General features: G+C 39.2%; 1 protein-coding gene across 2 annotated transcripts in view; it reads left to right on the top strand.

Annotated features, from left to right (window-relative positions):
• The window catches only part of TBC1D5 (TBC1 domain family member 5), a 320,926-nt gene that overhangs the window by 282,244 nt on the left and 14,341 nt on the right, over nt 1–24,341 (top strand). For both annotated transcript variants that reach the window (XM_051610176.1, XM_051610175.1), the window contains one exon: nt 10,322–10,421. In XM_051610176.1, the coding sequence (XP_051466136.1) occupies nt 10,322–10,421 (100 nt within the window). The remainder of the gene's footprint in view (nt 1–10,321; nt 10,422–24,341) is intronic.

The raw sequence follows: 24,341 nt of genomic DNA, 5'->3' as shown, positions 1-24,341 counted from the left end.
GCAGTGAGGCTGGTGCACCTGAAAACTGTTCCATTAATAGGTTCAACAGTGGGAGCTGCTTTGGAAAATGTCCAAGCCCATGGTCCTTTGCCACTAGTGTCTCCAGGCAAGCGGGGGACATGGAAAACTAAGTTGACTCCAACAGCACGACACTGGCAAATTGACTTTGAACTGTTTAAGATGGAAATTCAACAGCAGGACTTGGTGTTTAGAAACTGTTAGAGATAATTTAAGCTATTTTCAGGTTTTTAATTGAAACGAAATGGATCCATCAGGGGGCTAGAGAGATCCTTGGAGGCTCCATCTTTCACTTTTCCAAATGTCGCTATATGTAAATATTTGTAGCTTTGTTTTAAGAGACAATAGTTCAAATAAATAGATAATTATACATCACCACAATGAAACAGATATTTTGCCTCAAAGTCACTAATCTTCTTAGAGATTATAAATAAATATTTCTTATAAATAAAGGAAGGCCAGCAACTCCTCGCCTGTATCAGGAACAGTGTGACCAGCAGGACCAGGGAGGTGAGCCTGCCCCTATACTCAGCCTTGATGATGCCACATCTCAAGCAGTGTGTGCAGTTTTGGGCATGGCAGTATAGGAGGGACACTGAGGTGCTGGAGAGGCTGCAGAGAAAGACAGCTAGGCTCATTAGGGGTCTGGAGAACAGGTCTTATGAAGAGAGGCTGAGGGAGCTGGGGCTGTTCAGCCTGGAGAAGAAGAGGCTGAGGGGAGACCTCATTGCTCTCTACGACTACCTGAAAAGAGGTTGTGGTGAGGTGGGTGTTGGCCTCTTCTCCCTGGTGACCAGCGACAGGACAAGAGGAAATGGGGTCAAGCCACGGGAGGTTCAGATTGGATATTAGGAGGGAGATAAGTACAAAAAGGCTGAAAAATTTATTAATTAATTTACTCTTTTACCAATAATCTATTGGTTCCATTTCCATGTGCATAGCTTGGTAAATCATTATGTGATGCCATCCCTTTCTGTGTTGTTACTGAAAGCACACAGAAGAAGTCAGGATTGCACGAATGCCCAAAAATATGTGCCTTTGCAGGTGAATGCCTCCTGGCATTTTACTTTATTGCTTTATTGACAAATTTTGTCTTGGCCTCATCCTAGCTGAACATTTTTATCTGTATTGTAAAAATCCTTTCTTGTTTTTGATACCTGTTTTCAATCAGAACCCTGCAAAACCAATAGTTTTTAATTTATTTTAATTTTTTGCAGTGTTGATACATAACCTGTTTTAGCTTGTGTCCTAGAAGTCACAATGGATATTTTCTTGACCTTTCTTTCACCTTTCATTTTATTTTCATTTTTCTCAGTTCTGTTCCCTACCCCTTCCAGAGGGCTCTCAGAGACATATCTTCACTATTGATTACGCAGTGGCTGTTCTCTTTCAGGTTTTAAAGTAGATCATTCTTCTGAATTTACTTACTTGAGCAGACAAGGTTGCATCATTCCCTGAAATGTTTTAATTGGACAGCACTGTGTTTTGAAACTAGACTTCTAGTACTACTTTCTATCTAATTTGTTCCTGTTTTCTCCTGTCCCTTGGTGGATTTTGAGACATACAGTACTACCAGAGAGCAGAATTTCTGTGCTGGAAACAAGTCAAAACAATGACATTCCTATTTAAGCTACCTTATACCATCCTGGGATTGTAGAAGCAGTCTGAATTCAAGTAGTGCAAAATAAAAAACTGAGTCAAGTTCACTATGCATGGAGTCCAGTGGAGCAAAATAGATGTTCCTAGGATTTATCTGAAAATACGGTGCTTAAAAGGTTTAGCTTTGCTGAAAGTTTATTGAAAGTAATAAAAACCTGGCAGTTGTGAAGATGTGAAGAACACACTATGTAAGTAAGGTGTATTTGGGAATGTATTAAACACGAGGATGTTCCAGCTATCAAAGGGACACAGAAATACTGTCAAGTAATGGTTCAGCACAGGAAATCACTACATAACCCCTACTTCTGCAGGAACTCATACCCAAAGGCAGTATCTGAACTTCTTTGCCTTCTCCCAGGGTAATATATTAATATCTGAAATAATTCCAGTTTGTGGAAACATTTCACAAGTAGCAACATTCTCAATGTTGAAGTGATGATGTATATTCCCTCCCTGACTCTAGGCTTGGTGAACTTCCATCTTAGCATTTTGTAGCCACTTCCATGTAGAATACGCTTTCTCTAAATATCTGCAAAGCAAACACTTCATGGAAAGTCTCCTAAAAATTCCACCTTTCCATTGACACCACTTTGACACCACTTTGATTGCTAACATTCTGAATTAATGTCTGTAAGACTGACTAATACAGCCATATTGTTTCCATGTCCTCCCCATATGTGTGCCTGGAGCCATCTGTTGTCTGTTGGCTTACCCTGTTCCCTCCTTTAGAGAAGCAGCAATTCTTTATTTATGTTTGTATGGCACCCAGCAGAGTGAGGTCTTGGTCCTGACAAGGGACCATGAGGGATACAATTAAAGAATAGATAAGTTACATTAGTAAATTAAATAAATGCTGTTTTTTAAAAAAATCACTGTGTGTAATTAATTGTTCAAAACCAGTGGTTTCTGGTTTAAATGTCAGCCTATGCAGTAGTAGACTATTCTATGGCTGGCATCAGAAAAATTACGGGGGTGTCAACCAACATTCAGCTGTCAGGGATTCAAAATTAAAAGGTTGCATCTTGTTTTTAATTGTTAGATTCAAAAATGGAAGCTAAATAAATTCTTACAAAATGGTTACAGTAAGAAGTCCTTTTTACTCCAGGGAAATTTGCATAAAATTAAATGAGAAAGCAATTTAGTCCATCCATCTGAATCCTATTTGACATGTAAAATGCTACCAATCTCCAAAAGGTATACACTGTGTATATTTTATAAATAAGCCTTAAGTACTGGTAAGACTCTTAGCATGTCCCTGGCTTCAGGATTTCCATGTATCAATCTAATTTTTCCCATTATTTTCCTCTTAATGTTTTGATACCTCATCAGAATTACTTTAAAATTCACCTTGTCAATTTGCCAAGAGCTCAGGAGATAATTCCCTTAGTGCTCTCACTGTGAATACTAAAAGAATTGAAAATGTGACTGGGCAAATTAATATCTGGAAAGTAGCTCTAAACTACAAAAATCAAACCCACCTCTAGTTCAATAAATCCCTGATCTGCAAATCTCTGTTGTCTGGGAGAGTATTCTGGGCATTACCTTTACATGTTTATATCGTGACATACTCTTTGCATTACACTTTACCCAACCCATCATTGACCAGCATTGGACAAGACATCAGGAAGACTGTTCCTCCAGCACAGTTCTGTCTCTTTTTTGGTTATGATTTCAATTGCAGCATTATTGCTTAAAGACCTCACATGCCTTTAAATACTCTTCTCTTTGAAAGTAGTTTATTTTCTGCTGCACTTAACACTTGGTAGAGTGGCCACCGTATTGATTGATATTCAGGATTCAGCTTTAAGATAAATGGAGTATTGCCATTTTTAGTGTTCATGAATGAAGTGGTTGGACGTACATTGTTTTAAGCCTTTCACAACAGAGTTTACTCTTCCTTGAGTTTCTCCATGAGTGTAACAGACAAAAATACAATCTTTCTTTCATTTTCTTAACAGTAAGACTGAAAACTAAATGTTAATATGCAAGAAAGATGTTGCAGTCCTGATTTTTTAGATCATACTCCCTGTTTTCCATACTTCTGAGTTAAGGTACATGTCATGTATTTGGGAGAAAATTTGTTTAAACTGATAAAAACAAGGTTGAGAAAGAGCAGCTTCTTCCAAAATTACATTTCTTGAGACCTTGGCTGAGATAGGGAGCTAACTTCCATGCCTAAAAACCCTATCACAGCTTTTAAAACTATGAGCTGTAAAAGTATAGGATTACAATGTCAAAACTGTAAACCTTTCTGTACTCTGTTCTTGAAGGTGTTGACCACTTTCAGCTAGTCACAGCTGGTTTTCTGAAGCAGTAAGATTTGATGAAAAATGGGGAATGATGGAGGCATTACTGATCTCATTATGAGCTCAGAAGGAAGGATATAAAAAATTTATTTCCCTAGCTGTCTTTGTACAGGTGAGAAGATAGATGAAAAGAAAGGTAATAAAAAGGGAAGAGCCAGCTTTGGACAAATGAAGAGCACCAGAACTGTATAGATCGAGGAAAAAATAGCAAAGATATGGCAAATAATTAATCATAAAGGAATTTGTTTTCATGGCAGAAGAAAAAAAGGAAGTATAACAATGTAAGCAAAGTTCTGGATGTGGATAAGAAGAAAGACAAACAGGAGAAACATAAATGTAAGTTAAGTTTTTTGCAGATTCAATCTTGCCACAACAAGGAAAATATTGGAGATGTGTATATCGAGGCACTCAAATAGAGTCTTGCTTTGGCTGGACTAAATTAATAATAAAAGCTAAATAAACGCTAGCCTGCTTTATATTGTTAGTGAAATATAAATCAATGTGGCATCACAGATAATCTGCTTTAATTTTATTCTCATACTCAATTCAAGATGTTACTGATTATTTGTAAGGCTTTACATCATCTGGAATGTTGACAGTGTGGAAAAGTTTTTTGAGGACTCTGTAACTAAATTTTCAGAAAGTATTATTAAGTTGTTTTTCTGCAAAAGTGCATCATTAAATTTGCACATCTTGGTCTCCCGTGCCTGATGCAGTAATTCTTTGATTTGCTGCTTGATTTGTTTTTCTTCCTCATAGTGCAGCTCCCAATATTAGAAAATGTTGAGCTTCTATGCTTTATAGGACATGTTGTTTGGTAAGTTGACATTGGTTTCTTTTTTTGGTTAGTTATTTAAATGATTTTTATTTTGTGGTCAGCTGGTTAACCTTTGAGAGCTGTGGCTGAATGAGTTTGAATCGCTGTTCACATGTTTCTGGTACTGTGTATGTCAGATCAGCTGAAAGGTTGGTTTCTCAAGGAAGCATAGACATAATGTTTTTCTCTTGACTTCAATTTGGCCTGTTCAGAAAAGTCTGTTCATGCATAAGAGAGATGAAATCAGCACTGCTATTTGTACACAAAATAAAAATGGTATCCAGGGTACTCACTTTCTCAGCACAGTGAAACACAAAAGTTGGCACTTAGAGAAAAGGGCAGTGAATACTGTCTGGACAAGAATTGAGAGCACCTGCACAATGCTGGCTATAAATCAGTTGTTTAATTTATTACTGCTGAAGAATTTGGCTTTAGAATACTTTAAAAAATTGTCCTTTTTCTTGAGGGGCTTTGTGGTTTTACTGCTTACCTTTATCAAACATTAAAACATTCATAACTTACAAAACAATTTTAGAAAAATACTGTGAAAAGATTAAGTCTTAGAAGTGCTGATTAGAATAGACCTCTGCTCAAGTTGCTACTTAAAGCAGGACAATCACTAACAGTGGATCAGGTCAGTGACTTCAAATAGATACTCTACCATTTCTATGAGTAACCTCTTCCAGTGCTCCACTGCTCTTCTAATGAAGAATATTTTGTAATGAACAATTGAACCTTCTGAGGTGTAATTTTGGGCCATAGTCCTTTCTATGTCATCTGCTACTGCTGGGAAGAGTTTGATTACATAAACTTGTAGATCCAAGTAGTTGCAGACTCCTAGCAGATCCCCTTTGTCTCCTCTTCACCAAAATAAGCAAGCCCAGCTTCCTCAGCCTGTCCTCTAGACCTGTAACCATCACCGTAGCACTGCAGTGGACCCTCTCCAGTTTCTCAACATCGTTCTTGAAGGTGAGGCCCAAAACATTATTCAAGGTGAGGACTCGCAAGCACTGAGTAAAGGGGGGTAATGACTCTCCTCGATCTGCTGACCACATTCCTCCTAGTGTAGCCCAGTGCACTGTTTACATTAATCATGGTAAGAGAACTTTGTTAGTTTATAAACAACTCAGCAGTCACTGTAGCCTCCAGTTCCTTTTCAGCAGGCCTGAAACAGCAAGTTCCTTCCCTGGATGTGCTGGTGCATTGAGATTTTTCTCCTCAGGCATATAATTTTGCACTTACTATTGTTTCTAAAACAAAAACTGCAAAAAAAAAAAAAAGTGTTTCTTTTGCCTAGTCTTCCAGTGTCTCATGATGTTTCTGAATTGAAGTTCTACAAATCAGCACAGGAGCAGCACCTCCTGATTTGGCATCATGAAATATCTACCAAGTGTACATTCTGTCTCCTCATATGGGCTGTTGATTAAAATACAGAACAGTATCTTCATAGCACTCCATTGATTACCATCCTCATTTTCAACCTCTAACTGGACATCAAGCAGTTGACTCTACTCTTTGAACTTTGGAGTCTGAAAAATGTTCAGCCCCCCTACAGTCCTTTCACTGAGTACATACTTCATCATATTATAAATTATGCTTTTGAAAGTAACTGTCAAAAGCCTAACTAAAGCAAAAATATATTGTGTTTGCTCCTCTCCATCTGCATGGCCAGTCATTTTGTCATAGTGAGCAACGAGATTGGTCAAGCATAATTTTCTCTTGGTAAATCCTTGTTGACTTTTCTTTATTATTGTCTTGTCCTTTACATGTTGGAAATTGATTCCAAGAGGACATACTCCACAATTTTTCCAAGGACCAAGGTGAGGCCAGCTACCTCCTTCTCACTTTCTTTACTGTGGTTGTAAAATGAATCTTTATCCAGTCATCAAAGATGTCCTGTAATAGCAATGATTTTTTACTAATGATAGCCAGTGGTTTTGCAATCACATTGTCAGCTTTTTCAGCAACCATGGGTGTGTGCCATGTGGCCCCATGTATTTGAACCCATACTGCTTCTTCAGGCATTTGCTGACCTATTGCACCATCATCCCCCCCTCTTAGCCATCCCTCTCCTTCCCAAACTGTACATGCAGAGACCTGGGAGCAGACTTGGCCTAAAAAGCAGGAGTAAAAAGTGGTATTGAGTTCTGCAGCCTTTTCTGTATCATCTGTCATTATCTCAGCTAGTAAGCAATACACCTAAATTTTCTTTGAACCTCCTTTTGCTGTTCTCATACTTGTGAAATTCCTTCTTGCTACCCTTTAAAGTCTTTGATTAATTTTAGCTCCAGCTGGGTTTTGTCCTTCCTAATTTTGTTCCTGTGCCTAAACAATGGTTGTGTGCTTGTCCTTGGTTTCCTGACATTGTTTCCACATATGTGCTCTCCATTTCCACCATTTCCATCTCCATATGTGCTTTTCCCATTTTAGTTCATTAAGAATCTCCTTACTCAGCCAAATGGACCTTCTGCGTACCTTGTCCGTATATGCTGCTTCCTCACGTATTTCTGAGTTAGGTCCCTGTTCTGTGACAGACAACTCCTCCCCACTAGATTAGCAAGTCTGTTCACAAATATGTTCTTCCCTCTCTTTGCCAGGTCAGACTATTCTCTAAGTTGTCTTTCCTCATCAAGTTGGGTGGCACAAGCAAAATAGTGAAAGCTCCACTAGTACCACCAAATATGTAAACATATGTGGTCTACTGGACATACCTGCTGCTATCCAAGCTTTTCCTTTTTTGCTGTAGGATTAAAGAAAAACACCACCAGGAATTCTCCCCCCTTCAGCCTTGCTCAGAAGCCCTGCAGTCACTTTTGAACTGAAATGGTTTCACATCACCATGTCATTCGTATATGCATGAATAAGCAGAAAAAAATTCATAACAGTAGGTGACCCCACACAGCCTTTTGGCAACGCCACAAGTTGAGGCTCCATGCAAGCAAGAAACCTCCCTCATTGGTGAGTCTGGCTGGAAGAGTCATCAACCACTCAGTATCACTCATCACTTTCTCTTGATAGTGCTCTGATACAGTGTGCAATCTGGAGTCTTCCTCTGAGGGAGCTTGTTCGTCCCCTCTGCTGTCTGGACCCAGCGCTACTGGGCAGACCTCCCGCTGCCAGGAGTCACAGGCTTCCACTTTCCACCCTCTTAGGAGTGCCTGTCTTCTTCTCACTGTGTCTTGCCTCGGTTGCATCTTCCCTGTCTGTGGCTTAGGCTTTTACATCTTGAAGGATCCTGTCAATCACCTGTTTGTCATCCCTGATGGAATAAAACACACTTGCCTCTTCTTGCAGCTCCTCACTTGCTGCTGTGGCAACTACAACAGAGCAAACGTCCCTCTGGGGAGGTGATCCTCTGGGGTCCATCTGCCCAGAGGTTGCCACAGCACTGCTGGGGTTACGTCTTGTGTCATGTCATTACCATCTGGGGCTTGTCTTCTTATGCAGACAGCACATCTGGGTCTCTCATTTGTCAAATGCCAAGTTAACCGCCTTGCTCAATTTGCGCGTCCTGCTGGCAGTGCTCCTTGGTGCCCTTCGTGAGGGTGCCAGGTAAGCAAGGAATTCCAAGGGCAGTCACTCAGCCTTGTGCAAGATTTCCCACCCGACAGGAAACCTCCCGCACTGTCAGTGAGTTCCCAGCCACTCATTGTGAGGGCTGGGTCTGCTGAACGGTTCTGCTCCCCCTGCTGGGTCCTAACAAGCTGAAGGAACGGTGGAAGCCTCACTTGCCAAATGAAGAGGTACTGTTGTACAGTTTAAAAGGTTCATTTTAGAACCTGCCCAAGTGGAAAGAGCTAGCCAAAAGCATTTTAAAATCGATTTACTGCAGTTCTGATCCATGAATAAGAAAAAACAGTCCTGTAAACAGAGAACTATTTATTGCCAGAAGTTAACTTTATTTATTCACTTGTAGGAAACAATCTGGGTTTAAATTACTGGCTGATGACTTTAGAATTTGATTATGTTATTTGATAGTAAAAATACTCAAGTATTACTGCCTTTCCCCTATCTTACAGCTGCATTTGCAGTACACTGGCAATTTAAGTTATGGTAGATCATTTCTTGCAATCACTAGCTGTATGTACCAGGAAAAGGTCTTCTGCAGGGGCATCACTTGAATAGAAACAGCAGTGCTGATAGACGTGTACAGGCTGTGACAGAACCACAGACTTTTAAATAAATTCAGCTTTCAGCAACTATAAATTGGCAATAGAAAATCAATCCCACTGAGGCTTAAGTGGTGAAAGTATAAGGCTGACTAAAATAAGGTGAAGGTATATTAATATAAGAAAACAGCAGAGGAAAATGTTTCATGTATGTAGATTGGAAGCATGAGGAAAAACTGTGCAGGGAAAAAGTGATATTGGTAGATTTTCAAAAATGCTGCTGTTAAATTTATTTTTGTTTCTCAATTGCTCAAGTTTCCTTTGGCTGGCTTCTACCTTTAAATCATGATTGATTCATTTGAAATGTAATTCACACTGTAATGTTCAGCAATCTCCATCAAACAAGAGGATGATAGAACTGCAGAACTCCTAAGAAAACAGGAGGCTAAAAAGTTGGTTTGCCTTTATATACTTGAATTCAATTGCATACTTAAACAAAAAAACTGCCTAATTCTGTTTTTGACTAAGCTTTGAAGGCTTTTTTTCTAAAGGAATGGTGAATTTTCTGTGCAGTACAGTCTTCAAAGTCAAGACTGGATGCATTTGTAAATAGCCAAGAAAGGAGTTCCCTAATAAATTCTTAGCTGAGGTAGTTCCCATTGCTTATACAGGGCATGTGGCTAGATAATAATGCTTCTCCTGGGCCTTAAAATCAATAATAATTTATTATTCATACTTCAGATTACTCTTGATGCATATTTATTAAATGTAACTTAATACTTTAGAATAACTGCTTTCTAGTATGCGAGTTGAAAATAGTTTTCACCTAAACGTTATGTAAATCATTGTGTGGAACTGCAATTGCATGGGCAGGTTTTTTATGCAGATGGAGCATGATGTGTTACACACATAAACAACCTAAAATATATGGCAGTAATGCATCCTTGAGGTATGGTAAAGTTCTGATGAAACACATGCCTTGAAATTAAAAAAAAAGTAATATTTTTTCTGAGGTTTCAAATTAATTTTTGTGGAAATAACTCCACCAGAAATGAGAATTTGTCTCACTTGGTGAGTTTTATTCAGCCATTGCTGTGTACTATGTTTGCACAATCAAAACCAGGTATTGAATCTGTAAAAGAAATATTAATTGTTAACCTTTCTTGGATCATTTACCTTTAGAAGGCAAAAGGGTAGTATTAATAAACCCTGTTTCCATGAAATGATAGAAGAATTAAAAAGTCTTTTGATAAATACAGATGGAAGACTATTCTCTTTATTTCCAAAATTTTCTCAAGAAAAACAGAGTAGGAAAAATTAGGAGATGTCTAAACTTGTCAAGTCTTAGCTTCCCAACTTTACTGTCTATCATAAATAGGTGGGTTTTAATGCTGATAACCTCTTAATTGCAGGAGGAGGAATTGGAGGCCCAGATTTCATTTCTACAAGGACAACTAAACGACTTGGAAGCCATGTGCAAATATTGTGCCAAGATGATGAACACACACCTTGGTAAGTGCAGTACCCTATACCCGTAAATCTTTGCACAGGCTCTTCTCATGTTTGTATTAGAACTAAAATAATATTTATGTCGTACAGTGCATATTGTTCTATAAGCTATGAAGAAGACTGAACTGATGGTACCCAGTTGTTCTGTCAGATGCTGCCAACCACAGTATTTTTATACTGTCATATTTTGAAGCTTGGGAGTGTGATGCCCACTGATGATGCTAAAAAAAATCCAGCGTCATTTTGGCACAGATGCCCTTTGTCTCTTCCTAAGATTTCTTGTATAGTAAGAGACATGCTGGAGCTCACAGCATGTGAGCTTACACTTTTTAAGCCTTTTTGCAGTTACTCAGTCCCAGAATTGATACCTGATGCACACGCAATAATAGTTGTATAAAATTCGTATGCTTTCCGGTATGTAAAAATGTGTTTCTATAGGCTGGCTAGCTTGTAGTATTTTTGCTCGGACCAGGAAAGTATAGTAAGGTAGAATTCCATACACTGGAAATGGAATCAGCACAAACAGCCTGCAGTCTAAAATTCAACTTAAATATCAGAGAAAATAAACCAAAAAGCCTCAGTCAGTTCAGGTGTAAACGTGCTTACCTATGCTTTATTAAAAGCAGCATTTTTAAACTGTGTTGAATTGAACTCCAAAAGTTTGTGTATTTAGTTATATGAAAAAACACCATTGCTGAGAAATCAGGGCACAACTGCAGTAATTTTGAGGTATATTTATAGCCTGCAACATCTAAGCAAAATAAAGTTGAATATTTTAGTGGGTAAAGCTAAGTATAAGATACCCAAGTTTGCCAGGTCAAAAAGATCAGATGTGAAAGCCATACTATTATTGAATTTTCTTTTATGTGTTTTAGTAGCTAGTGTTGTGAGCCTAGGAAAAGCTGTGACTATGGTGTTTTTGAAAGTTTGGAATCACAGCCTTCAAAAGCCAAGTGTAAACCTCTAACCACAACAGCTTTAGTTTGGTATATTGTATTGCTTCTGCGAGGGTACATGAGCCATGGTGAGACTAGAAGCAAGCAAAAGGAATAAATTATTAGCTACTGAAATGATGCAGACAAGATTAGTATGTCAAGGAAAAAAGCTGAAGTTTTTTAATTTAGGAAAGAAGACAAGGGAATGTTTAGCAGGGGTATCAGTTCAAGCAAATGCATTTCACCAGCTGTGACTCTGGACTGGAGAGCAGAATAAACCCAGACAAAGATAATTGAAGTGGTCTGCCTCACTGCACTGGACCTGTGACATGAAAGCAGAAGATTGGTGATGGTATCAGGGTGTTAAATGCATTTTCCCAAATATATTAGAAGCAAAAACATGTAGGACCAGCAGTCTCCCAAGGGCATCATGGAGCTGTTTGTGACCCTCGCAGGACAAGGAGGGACATCTTCTATTCAGCTTTGGCTGGGGGGTTGCACTGGGTGCATCATGGCACCCCCACAGTGCTCTCAGAGCCTTCCAGCCTTGTTTTGTCTAAGTCCCACTCCCTGTACTTTTTAACAATATTCCTGCTTGTCTTGTCAACATCAAGGGCTATTAACTTTGTAAATTTGGGTTACACTAATGCTTTTAAATCCTATAGAGATTAACAGATATGCACGATAAACAGAGCAAAAGAGAGACTGAGGTAGCACCAACTTTCACAGCTTCTGCGCTTGTAGCAAACTGGTGAGGTTAAGTATCTCTAAATCAGCCAGCAGATGATCCACAGGAAGGTAGGAAAAAACCCACAAGGATTCTTGCTAGTCTGAGCTGTTCAAAATCCCTTCTGTCCTGTCATCTGTCCATCACATTCATCCTGGTGATCTGAGTTGTACATGCCTAAGAAAATGGATTTTTTATAGAATCACAGAACACCCCCCGAGGATTATCTCCAGTGTCCGTCTGCTGCTCAGGGCTTCAGGGATGGCAGCAAAATGAAATACATAGCACACCTGTCATTTCTGGGTTAAAGGAAAAGTGAGCAGAGGCTGCTACTGCTTCTGGTCTGATTCTCCCCCAGGTATCTCTTACTCATGAAAATTGCTTCATTTCAGAGACAGCAGGGCAGATAATGATGAGTTATATCACTCCTCTTGTAACCTGTCAGGACACTTAACTTCAAGGATATTACTTCTTCCTGTGAGGCTAAGTTTTTCTGACTTCATCACCTAACTTTTGGCTCTTAGTGTTCTTAACAGCAAGTTTGAAAATCCTCATTTAACTTCCCTGTACATAGGGATTAAGTAGTCTCTCAACACTGTCTGTACTGGGTACAACACTCTCATATTTGTTTTATAGGGCTTGCTTTTTAGACCAAATCATTTTTGTGGCCTTTTAATTCTTCAGGGTTTTCATATGCCTTTTGAAGTGAGCTAATCAGTTAAGTATGTGCTGTACCAGCACTGGGCTCAGCAAAGTGGTTACTTAGCAAAGGGAAGGTCATCTCTCTACTCCTGTGTGGCATTCCTCTTTTTAAGCATTTACAGTGTGGCATCACAGTGCTCTTTGATACAGTTGTAGGTTGAGGTGATAAGCCATTATGGCCTTTAAAATTTGGTCAGCCACAGCTTTCTTAACACAGCACTTTATCCTGTAGGTAAAATCAGGAAATGTTTATTTCCATTTGCATGTGTCCTCTGCATTTGCTTATATTAAAATTCACTTCTTGTCATTTGGCCTTTTAGCTGAATAAATCAGATAACTCTGCAATGTACTTTGTTTTCTTCTACCACTTTAACTGCAGACTTAGCCATCATACATTTAATAGTTGTCTAAATTATTGATAAAAGCATATGGATATGTAAAATTTCAGAAGCCTTCCAGACCTAATGCCTTTAACAAAGAGTTAGACAACATTTTGAAGACTTGTCAATTAACCATTTTTAGTCTAAGGCCTGCCTTTTAAATTTGGTAGTTTAAGATTCTTATTAAAAAAAAAAAAAACAAACACATGCTTTTTTAGTTTGGCATTTTAAACAGATTTTTCAGACACTGTTACTCAACCAGTACTATTTTTCCCTGTATTGACTGCATTATTATAGAATCATAGATTCATAGAGTGGTTAAGGTTAGAAGGGACCTTAAAGATCATCAGGTTCCAAATACCCTGCTATGAGCAGTGTCTCCCACTGGACCAAGTTGCCCAAAGCCTCATCCATCCTGGCCTGAAACACCTCCAGGGAGGGAGCTTCCACAACCTCCCTGGGCAACCTGTTCCAGTACCTTATTATTACTCTCACAGTGAAGAATTTTTTCCTGATGTCCAACCTGAATCTACCCTCTTTCAGTTTAAAACCATTACCCCTTGTCCTGCTTCTGCCCTCTCTGGTGAAAAGTCCCTCCCCAGCTTTTCTGTAGCCCCTTCAGGTACTGAAAGGCTGCTGCTAGGTCTCCCCAAGCCTACTCTTCTCCAGGCTGAACAGCCCAAACTCCCTCAGCCTGTCCTCATAGCAGAGGTGCTCCAGCCCTCGGATCATCTTTGTGTTTTTTCTCTCTCCCAACAGCTCCATGTCTTTCCTGTGCTGAAGGCCCCAGAGCTGTACAGAGTACTCCAGATGTATACTTGCAAGTCACTTTTTAACAAAACAATATCAATTCAAGGTTATAAGAATGCATATCCAGTCACCCTTCACCACAAAATCATTTAATTTGCCTATAAATCAAAATGTCAACCAAAATTCTTTTTGTGATTTCCAGTGAAATTACTCAGAATTTTTTGGCTGTCTTTTGTCAGGTTCTTTCCCTTACAAGGGGAATCCTGATGACAGTCAGGGACAGCTACTTCATGACAGATATGTCATGTGTTGTAGCTCAGAAGTTAACAAAATAACCGTCACATCATCTGTTCTGTTTTGAATCCTTATTAATTTATACTATATTTTTGTCAAATCCAATTATACCAAGTATATTTTTACATGATGTCTTTTTTGAAAATAAGTTTGTTTGATTAAATACTTGGGCAGAATTCTTCTTTTTGCTATATAATGATAATCACATTTGTTTACCAAGAACATTGTATTTCTGTAGGTTTCAGCAGATACACCAGGCCACTTTCCATTATATACCTGAAGTCCTGGCTAACTGGGGAGATCCCAATGGACTGGAGGGTAGCAAATGTAACACCCATCTATAAGAAAGTCAGAAAGGAGGATCAGGAAACTATAGACCTGTCAGTCTGACCTCGGTACCAGGGAAGGTCATGGAGCAGATCATCTGGAGTGTTATTAGAAGACATATAGAGGATAACCAGGCGATCAGGCCCAGTCAGCATGGGTTTATGAAAGGCAGGTCCTGCCTAACAAACCTGATCTCCTTTTATAACCTGATGACCCAACTATTGGACGAGGGAAAGGCTGTGGATATTGTCTGTCTGGACCTCCAAAAAGCATTTGACACAGTTCCCCATAGAACTCTCATAAAAAACCTGGCTGCTCGTGGCCTGGATGAGCACACGATCTGTTGGATCAAGCACTGGCTGGACAGTCGGGCCCAAAGAGTGGTGGTCAGTGGAGTCAAATCCAGCTGGTGGCCAGTCACAAGTGGTGTTCCTCAGGGCTCAGTGTTGGGACTGTTTCTGTTTAACATCTTTATTGATGATCTTGATAAGGACATAGTGTATTTTCAGTGAGTTTGCAGATGACACCAAGCTAGGCAGGAGTGTTGATCTGCATGAGGATAGGGAGGCTCTACAGAGAGGCTTGGATAGAATAGATAGTTGGGCTAATGTTAATGGTCTGGACTTCAACAAGGCCAAGTGCCAGGTCCTGCACTTGGGCCACAGCAACCCCATGCAATGCTACAGGCTTGGGGAAGTGTGGCTGGAAAGTGTCTGGCAGAAAAGGACCTGGGGGTTCTAATTGACAAGCAGCTGAACATGAGCCAGCAGTGTGCCCAGATGGCCAAGAAAGCCAATGTCATCCTGGCTTGTGTTATAAATAAGTGTGAGCAGCAGAAGTAGAGAGGTGATTGTCCCCCTGTACTCAGCACTGATGAGGCCACACCTGGAGTATTGTGTTCAGTTTTGGGCACCCCAATTCAAGAGAGACATCAAGGTGCTGGAGCGAGTACAGAGGAGGGCAACGAAGCTGGTGAAGGGCCTAGAGAATAAATCTTGTGAAGAACGCTTGAAGGAGCTGGGAATGTTTAGTTTGAGGAAGAGGAGGCTGAGGGGAAACCTCATAAGTCTCTATAACTACCTGAAAGGTCATTGTAGAGAGGTTGGTGCTGGTCTATTTTCACAGGTAATGAGTGACAGAACAAGAGGGAATGGCTTCAAGCTGCAACAGGGTAGGTTGAGACTGGACATTAGGGAAAAAAAAATCACAAAAAGAGTGGTTAGACACTGGAATAGGCTGCCCAGGGAGATGGTTGAGTCACCATCCCTGGATGTGTTTAAGGGTCTTTTGGACGTGGTGTTGGTGGATTTGGTTTAGGGGAGAACTTTGTAGAGTAGGGATGATGGTTGGACTCGGTGATCCCAAGGGTCCTTTCCAACCTGAATAGTTCTATGATTCTATGATTCTATACCTGCTAATACTGCATTTTCTTTGCATACAGCATGAGGAAAGACTGGAGGGACAGAACAGCAGTTTTTATTTTGTTCACATATTCGAAGATGCTTTCATTAGATGTTTCTCTCCTTCTGTAAATATACCAGGCAGTGAACCACACAGCAACAACATAATTAACTGCTTGTAATATTGGGGGATGTTACCATGGGAATGAATGATGGTTCTGAAATATTAAAACCTAGCACTATGTGTAGAAATTAGAAGTAGGGTTTTGATTATGAAGAAGGAGGAAAGACATTCTGTGATCTTTGTCTCCTTCTTAGGGTTGTGCATTAGAAAGAGCTTTACTTTTCTTCTCCCTTAACCACTGAAGAACTGCTCAGGTGGAATGCCTTTTAATGCCTCCCAGGACAAATGTTCACATTTTTATAGATAAATTGGCCAGACAGGAAAGTAGATTTTACTTATGTTCCCACCCTTTTTCACAAGCTTGTCATAGCTTTTTTAAAAAAAATAGTAGTAATCCTGTGTTCAATTTTTCCATTAATGAAATGAAGATAAATCCAATTTTGCAAGCCTGTCCTGTAGCTTTTTTCACAATATAAATGCAGAATATTATTCAGCTGATGGTGAAAAAGTGTATTTGCCATAGCTGTTACTGCTCCAGCATCATCACAGATCCATTTTCTTGATGTTACTTTTTCACATACACTGGTCTTTTTCAGAAAATAGTATTGTCCCTGGTGCACTCAGTAATATGGTAATGTTCTTCAGCATTTTTCTTTCTATGAGGTACTTTTCTCTTAGTGAACATAAGTACCTCAAAGCTCAGTGATTCAGAAAGCCTTAATATACCAGTTAAAGTGTTACAGTATTATCACACATAATAATGTAATTTACTTTCTGAAGAATTTTGATTGTTTCCTCCCTTTTTTTCATTATGTGGACAGAAAAGCATCAAGCTAGCAAAGACACTCAGAAGATATTTTCCTGGTAAATATGATGTCTTCAAGCAGATAATGAATAATTTATCTTAAGAGACTTGTGCCCAAACATCACTCAAAAGGCCCCCCGTTATCTCCAGAAAGGCTTCTCCCTTGTCCTTCACATTTGGCATGGAAGCAAGTCTGGGGTGTTAGTTCATCATGTAGTCAATCTGGAGGTCTCAAAGAGCAAAGCTTTGTTACATCCCAGGTTCAAGCCAACACAGCACTGTTAAATGGCAGTTCAAGTGACACCAGTTAATGGCTATGCCATCTGACACCTGCTTTTCTAGTATCTTTAGGGTTTGGGGCATGTCAGCACTGGCCCAGGATTAAAGCACAGCCTCCTAACAAAAGTAAATCAAACCTCTGGAGAAGTATCAATCCTCTATAGGCAAGTACTAGTATGAGAGATTGTAGAGGGTGTTCATGAGCTTGCCCATTTTGTTCCAGAGAGAAAAGTGCTGAATTTTAAAATGTTGTCTGCTTAAAAGGGGCAGGAACCAATCCATCACTGTTCTCTTAAGACAGAAGAACCTACCTTTTGTTTCTAACAGAGACATAGTTTCAGACCTGCAAGTATGTGAAAGTTTACCAAATAATTACACATGTAGTACAGGAAGTCCTTTTCATGAGAGGCATTTTACAGGAGCATTGGTTCAGTATTGACTTGGATATGGGGATCTTTATATAGAAACTATTCTTTTTTGATGGGCAATTTATCAGGTTATGAAAGTAGAGAAACTAAGGTCATTCTACACTTGCTTTTGCTTAAGGGCAGCACTATGTAAATGTAGGTTGCTTCCCCAGCTGGCTGAGATTCAGAAGCAATTTTACTGCTTTGTCACAGCATAGAGCCTCAGTTAATAAGCCCTGTGGACTCACACCAGCTCTGCAAAGGGTTAGCTCACAGGGTTCTGCAGAACACCCTAAAAATAAGTCCAAAGGTACCAAATTATACAGAGGGAACATAAGTCTGCCTGGTTTTATTAACTTCATTTTTGTACTGGTACAGCTAAACTTGAGCCAGCTGCTAGAGGGATGTTCAGATGGATCTCAGAAATACCTTACTCAATATCCAGGGTTTAAAATAACTTACTGGATTGGAGACAACATCACAAAAACCTCTAAACTCTGACCAACATCTAATAAGTTTATGCTTAGGCATGCTGGCTCTGCTAAACCTAAGCAAATAAATCCTTCTCTGAGCTACTCATACAGGGCTGGTTGGGTTGTCCTTATAGGACAATGTGATTTCTAATGTGATTTCTGCTGTCTGTGATACGTTGCTGTGTCCTTCACTGGAGTTCCAGTACATCTGTGCTCCTCCAGTGTGGATTGTGGAAGGGATGTGGAAAGATGGCATTTTCACCACCCATTCTTGTAAACACCACCAGTGTTCTGCGACTGAAATATCACGCCAGCTCTTGACTTTCAGAGGTAGCCTGTAAATAACTGTACGTATTTACAAAATGCCCAGAAGTTACAGCATCACAGTAACAAAAAAATTAAAACTAGTCTTCTGGGAGCTCTTTAAATGGGACCACAGGAGATGTCCCTGCCACAGCCATCAGACAATGCTGGCAGTTGTAAGATTCATTTATACTTGCACTGCCTGACATCTCCCAAGTATTTTTTGGAAGACTCATTAAATACAGTTCAAGCCACGTTTTCACTGTGAATATTGCAAACACCATGAGCAAGGAAGGAAAAATACAAACCTGTAAAAATACAGGAATAAAACTTATAGGCTGTAGTTGCTAGTATAATTTTTGTTATTGTGTGAAATAAATAGCACCTTTCAAGGATTAATTAGACTGACTTCATCCACGCCTTCTTCAATAATCAATGCAGTTGTTACAGGAATGCTTTTCATTATAAAGATAATTTGCAGTGGAGGAGGGAGAGCAGAATGTTGACTTAGTTGCTCATTATTTAGAGACTGCTACATTGACCAGTACAGATCTGGGTGCAGTATGCAATATAGTACTGAGCTCTTGTTTTATGTATCGTGTGATGGGATGAGAGCTTATGACATTTCTGTAAGGATAAAGTAAAATGGAAATTGTTCTGCTGCCTCAGGTTGGAATTAAATACTTCAGCATTTGTTGAGGAGCTAAGTGTATTAAATGAGTTCTCTTATGCTTGGGACATAAATAAAATAATCCATAGCTGAGAAACCCCGTGTGATTAGAAATGTTGTAAGTAAAAAAGGCCACATCAAATACAGCCGGTAAGTATAAGGGAATTGCTCCTTTGGTTAAGAATAACAGTGTAAAATAAGCTATAAAAACAGCTTATAAGTAAGGAACATTAACAAATTATTAAACTGAATACAGGAATGGTTACTGGGAAACAGATACTTGTACAGCATGACTTTCAGACCCTCACTTCTAATCATGCTCTGTATATATGAAGGAAGAATAAAAGTGTAATTCTTCACACCCCATTAATTTTAACCACCTTTTTTCACTTGAGGGTGACTCTTAAGGTCAGAAGCACACAGTTAACTGATAGAGAGCTACTGTCTTTCTACAACAAATGTGCCAATCCTGAAAGTCCAACTGTGGTTGGCACCTACAAACCCTTTCATCCCAGTAATCTGGCTGAAAAGGAGAAGATAAAAATAATGAAGCTTACACACCCCATCATTACTTAATTAACAGCTTTCCCTGATATTTTCAATGATTTCCTGTTATAATGTTTACTTCCACTGGCCTCTTGCTTCCTTCCATTTGTGTGGTGAACACCTCCCTGCTGCTGCTGGCCCCTGACAATCCACCCTTTCCTTCCCAGCATCTCTTAGGCATTGGTTTCTCTTCTGATGTCAGCTTTAGAGGAGTGAAGCCTTGGCAGAAGCTACATTCTGGCATAATTGAATTGTTAATTTCCCCATTATTTCCATAAGGATCTTTGACATTATTATAGCTGAACCTTTCTGTAGTCACTGGTTTGCTTATTATTACATTCTTCAAGATCCACCTATCATTTCTTAGAATCACAGAACAGTTAAGGTTGGAAGGGAGCTTAAAGATCATCAGGTTCCAAATACCCTGCTATGAGCAGGGACACCTCACACTAGACCAGGCTGCACAAAGCCTCATCCAAACTGGCCTTGAACATCTCCAAGGAGGTGTTTCACAACCTCCCTGGGAAACCTATTCCAGTGCCTTACTACCCTCATGGTGAAGAATTTCTTCCTGCTGTCTAACCTAAATCTACCCTCTTTCAGTTTAAAACCATTACCCCTTGTCCTATCACTACCCTCTCTCGTGAAATGATTTAAATTTAATTATTTAAATCATTATAGCTAAGTTGTAGCCAACCAGGTGAGCAGGAGCATATATGATACATTTCTTTCACTCTTCACACTTTATTTAGCCTCTCAGGGTCACCCATCATGTTCAGAATAGATGGCATTGTTAGAGGAAGGGCAGAGAGCTACTTGAATGATCCAGGATGACTGCTGTAGGTAGGTGGACCAGGTGACATGGAAAAGTCCCCGTCTTAAGAACAGAGTAGCAGCATGACTCCAAACTATACAGAGGTAGCAAACAGAAAATCAGTACATTTCTCAAAACTGCAAAAGATATCCAAAAGTGCAGGGTACAAAATTAAGGCAAACAGGTAAATGGCTTTCCTTTAACATAGATTCCTAATTGTTTTCGTTAATGTGAATGTAACCACACTACACAGCTTGGGTTGACTTGCTTTTCATTTGTAATATGGGCACAAATCCAGCTCTACTGTCAGTGATCCATTCCTAAGGACTTCTGAATAAGTGATACAAATATATCTCAGGGCTCACAGTATATATATATGTGTGTGTATATTGATATATATATATATGTGTGTGTGTATGTATTTTACTAATTCAAGTCAAAGCCAGTGTAAATTACAATCTCTCCTACTAAGCAGATTCATTCATTTTTTAATTCCAACTTCTCAGACAATAAAACTGGAATTGCAGTCGTCTTACGCAAAAGCCAAATATACTCTGTGGGTACTTAAAAAAAATTATGGTTATCAAATATCAATCACTGGGTAAATATTTAAGCAATTTAATGTTGATGTACCTTATCCGCAATGTAGAACCTGTCTCAGGAGTTAATGTACATTCTTTGACCCTCAATCTTTCAAGAATAAAGTATGCAACAGTAGACTTTTATAAAGAAGTCTTTACAGTGGAAAAGAGCATAAAATGCAACAGGGTTTGTGTCTGTGTTACACACAGAAATAACCATATGCATAATGGTTTAGCACCACACAAGTTCCTCCACACAGGTCAAACACTAAACCTAACTGGAATGGAAATAATTTGTATGCTTAATTATTTCCTAAAGTCTTCACTGTAAGCAATTAGGTTGACAGCACAGTAGAAACTAATAGCTGCAGCAGTGTCTTTCACACAGATAAGGAAAACTCTAAACAATTATCAATTAAAGAAAAAATCATGGTGATATATTCAGAAGTATTGATTAACACATTATAGTTCTATATTGAAGAAAATTATCTTATAGGAAGCTTTAAAAACAGCTTTCACAGCTTGGTGTCATTTATTCTGTTTATGACAGACATCATAAAAAATCTCTTCAGATTTTTTAAATGGAATTTCAGGCATTTATGGATGTTTGCTTTCAAAACTCTCAAATCTATCGAAGTTTCTATGGAGCATTTACCACAATGGTATTTGAAGAAATCATTCTGCTTGTCAAATCAGGAACAGTATTAATGATTTCAACCATACAAGAATGAGAAAACCTTGCATTTTAGAGGTCTCTGCATGATCTGCAGAAAACTGTCTTTTACACAACCATAGCAATTCTAAGATGTAGTGTCTGCACTCTGTTCCAGTATAAAGTGTTTAGATCATAAAGAAATGAAAATGTGTAGTTTCCCCTTAGGAAAGTTTTCAATTTCTTACAGCTATCAAGTTTGTCACTTACGCAGAACAAATGCGCATTTGCTTGTCACTTCTCACCAGAGTAGTTTTTTTATTTCTAGTGAATGTAAACAGCAACAGGAAAAGAGCAATTCTTCAGAAGGACAGAGAAAAAGACTTGCTTTGAACTTTAAGAAGAGCATGTTGCTTGGAGGTGCTCAAAGACTCGTGTTCCTAGAGGGTGTTTACAGTCATGGGAAAAGTTTTAGTGAGCAGAATGGATGGAGGAATATGGAGCATGTGATGTCTGCACAGAGGTTATTTGTCTTAACATTGATAAGCCTGTATGTTTATGTAAGCAGTGTGGGATGGTGCAGTCTGTCATCCCATCAGGGACAAAGTTTGTAAAAAAAAATTATCTCTGCATAGGATGAGCATGTTCTGTCACCTGCCGTGGGAGGCATGGTGCCCGTGTTCTTTGATATTCTCTTTGAAAGCACAGGATGTCCTGGTACACCTTGGTGCTAACACATATGTTAAGTGTGATTTGCTTATCTTGTGTAAATTAGAGTTGGTAGTTAAGAGTTGATCTTGCCTTTGAGCAAGGAGTGGACAAATTTACTTCATGACTCAACCTCATTTTCTCAACATCTGTGATTCTGTGCATTGGTTTGAGTTGGTGGTTGGTGAATTTTTACCAAATATTTCTCAGATGTCACAAGCATTACCACATCTTAAACACAGATAAAGTGTTGGGGCTCTACACATGACACATCTCTGTGACTCAGAGGTATATACGGTACATCTACATATATGTAAATATGTAAAAATATTCAATAATGCAATACTTCACCAATAATGTAATAGTTCACATTTTTAAGATCCTGAAATTCCTTAACACTGAAACGTTGCTAAGTGATGCTTTTAATTCTGGAAAGAAAAAGCAGTATTTGGAAATATTCTGAGCTGCATTCTTGAACAGCAATATAGAATCATAGAACCATCACTGTCATACTGCATAGTCTTTCTAGAGAGGTCCCAAACCACTGTTAAGTTCTGGATTTTATGTCCACTTGCTCAAAGTTCAGTCCATTCCAGGTAGGAAATTAGTATTTTTTGTGAAAAGAGAGAAAAATTCATAATCAGAACCTAAATTTCCCATCCATCCCTCCAGCTTTCTAATTTTAGTGAAAAAGCCATCCTGCTATTGCCAGTAACCTGTGCAGGAAATGCTGGAAGCATCTTCTATAAGCCCTGTTTTCATAAAAACGATCGTAGAAAACATCTAGAATATGAGTCTAGAGAACTGACTGTGCCTTGACATCTGTGGGAACTTTGCAGGGTGTTTTTGCCTTCCTCTTTTGGGACAATGAGGAAGCGAAATAATCCGCTCAGCTCTCCCCTTCCTGCTGCCTGCCTTGGCAAGGAGAAGGTACTTTTGGACTCTTGAGTCTGAGCTGTCTTCTCAGTATCAGAAAGGAAATGTGAAAAAAGTCAATTTAACATGATTCCAGCACTGTCAATTGTTCACAAGTCACTGATCAGGAACTAGTAGTAGAAAGTCAGCATTCATAATAAAGCTTGCAGCTATTTCCCATTAACTCCTCTCAGCAGGCATCTTCTTCCTGGAAAGGCCCCACAGAGACTGGCTTAAAATAGAAATCATGAGGAGGGAGATGCACTGCAAAAGGGCAGCGGTACAGGAGAAAACAAAGAGCCTAAGAGAGCAAGGACATTAAAGTCATTGGCAGGTTTCTACTCTTCCATCCGTTTTTGTGTTAGTATAAAGTAAAGCCCACATTGTGCCTCCATCCCTCAGGGCTGTAGCTCTGCCTATCTCCCACTTCTTTGGTGGAAGGGAAGAGGAGGAGATGGACAGTCAGGAAAGGATGCCTCAGAGGACCTTGTCTCCAGCAGACTAGTTTTCCCACTCATCTAATGCAGCTCTGGGTGCGTTCCTTGCGAAGTCCATATTGACTGCATGCAAAATTTTCTGCAAAAGTTAGGTTTTACTTAATAAGCCTCTAAAATAACTAGGCTAAGCCTAACGGCTTTTCTGCATTCAGAGAGGAAATTTTGAACAGCCCATTCCCCTGGCTAGGGATCAGTGACTGCCCACACCATCATGCAATATGTAGCAGTTCAGTCATCAAAGAGCATGAGCCTTCTCTAATTTGCCTGCTAGGAGCTGCTGTGGATTATTTTCCTCTTTTATCTTTGTACAGAGGATGATAATGTGTCTTCAGTTGAAGTAGAAAATAGAAATATTATTTTTTTTTAATACTTGTACAGTGAGTTTGCATGTGAACTTATTTACAATTAAGGATGACTGTAAGAGCAAGAAATGAAAAATTATGTTTCATCTTAACTCTTCAGCTGTTTCAAAGAGTCTGTTGCCTCTGAAATCACTACTAGATACATTGTTTTTCTATAGAGAAGAAAAGCAGAAGTGCTGTCATCTGCATATTATTCCTCTGTAGTTGTAGTTGGCAGCTGATCAGTCTCGCTAAGCAATTAGATATTGATTTACTGGTCTAGTATATATCAA

Source organism: Apus apus, chromosome 2 (assembly GCF_020740795.1).
Source record: "Apus apus isolate bApuApu2 chromosome 2, bApuApu2.pri.cur, whole genome shotgun sequence".
Classification (NCBI taxonomy): Eukaryota; Metazoa; Chordata; class Aves; order Apodiformes; family Apodidae; genus Apus; species Apus apus.
Note: the sequence above shows the minus strand (reverse complement) of the source record. Positions and strands in the feature narration are given on the sequence as shown.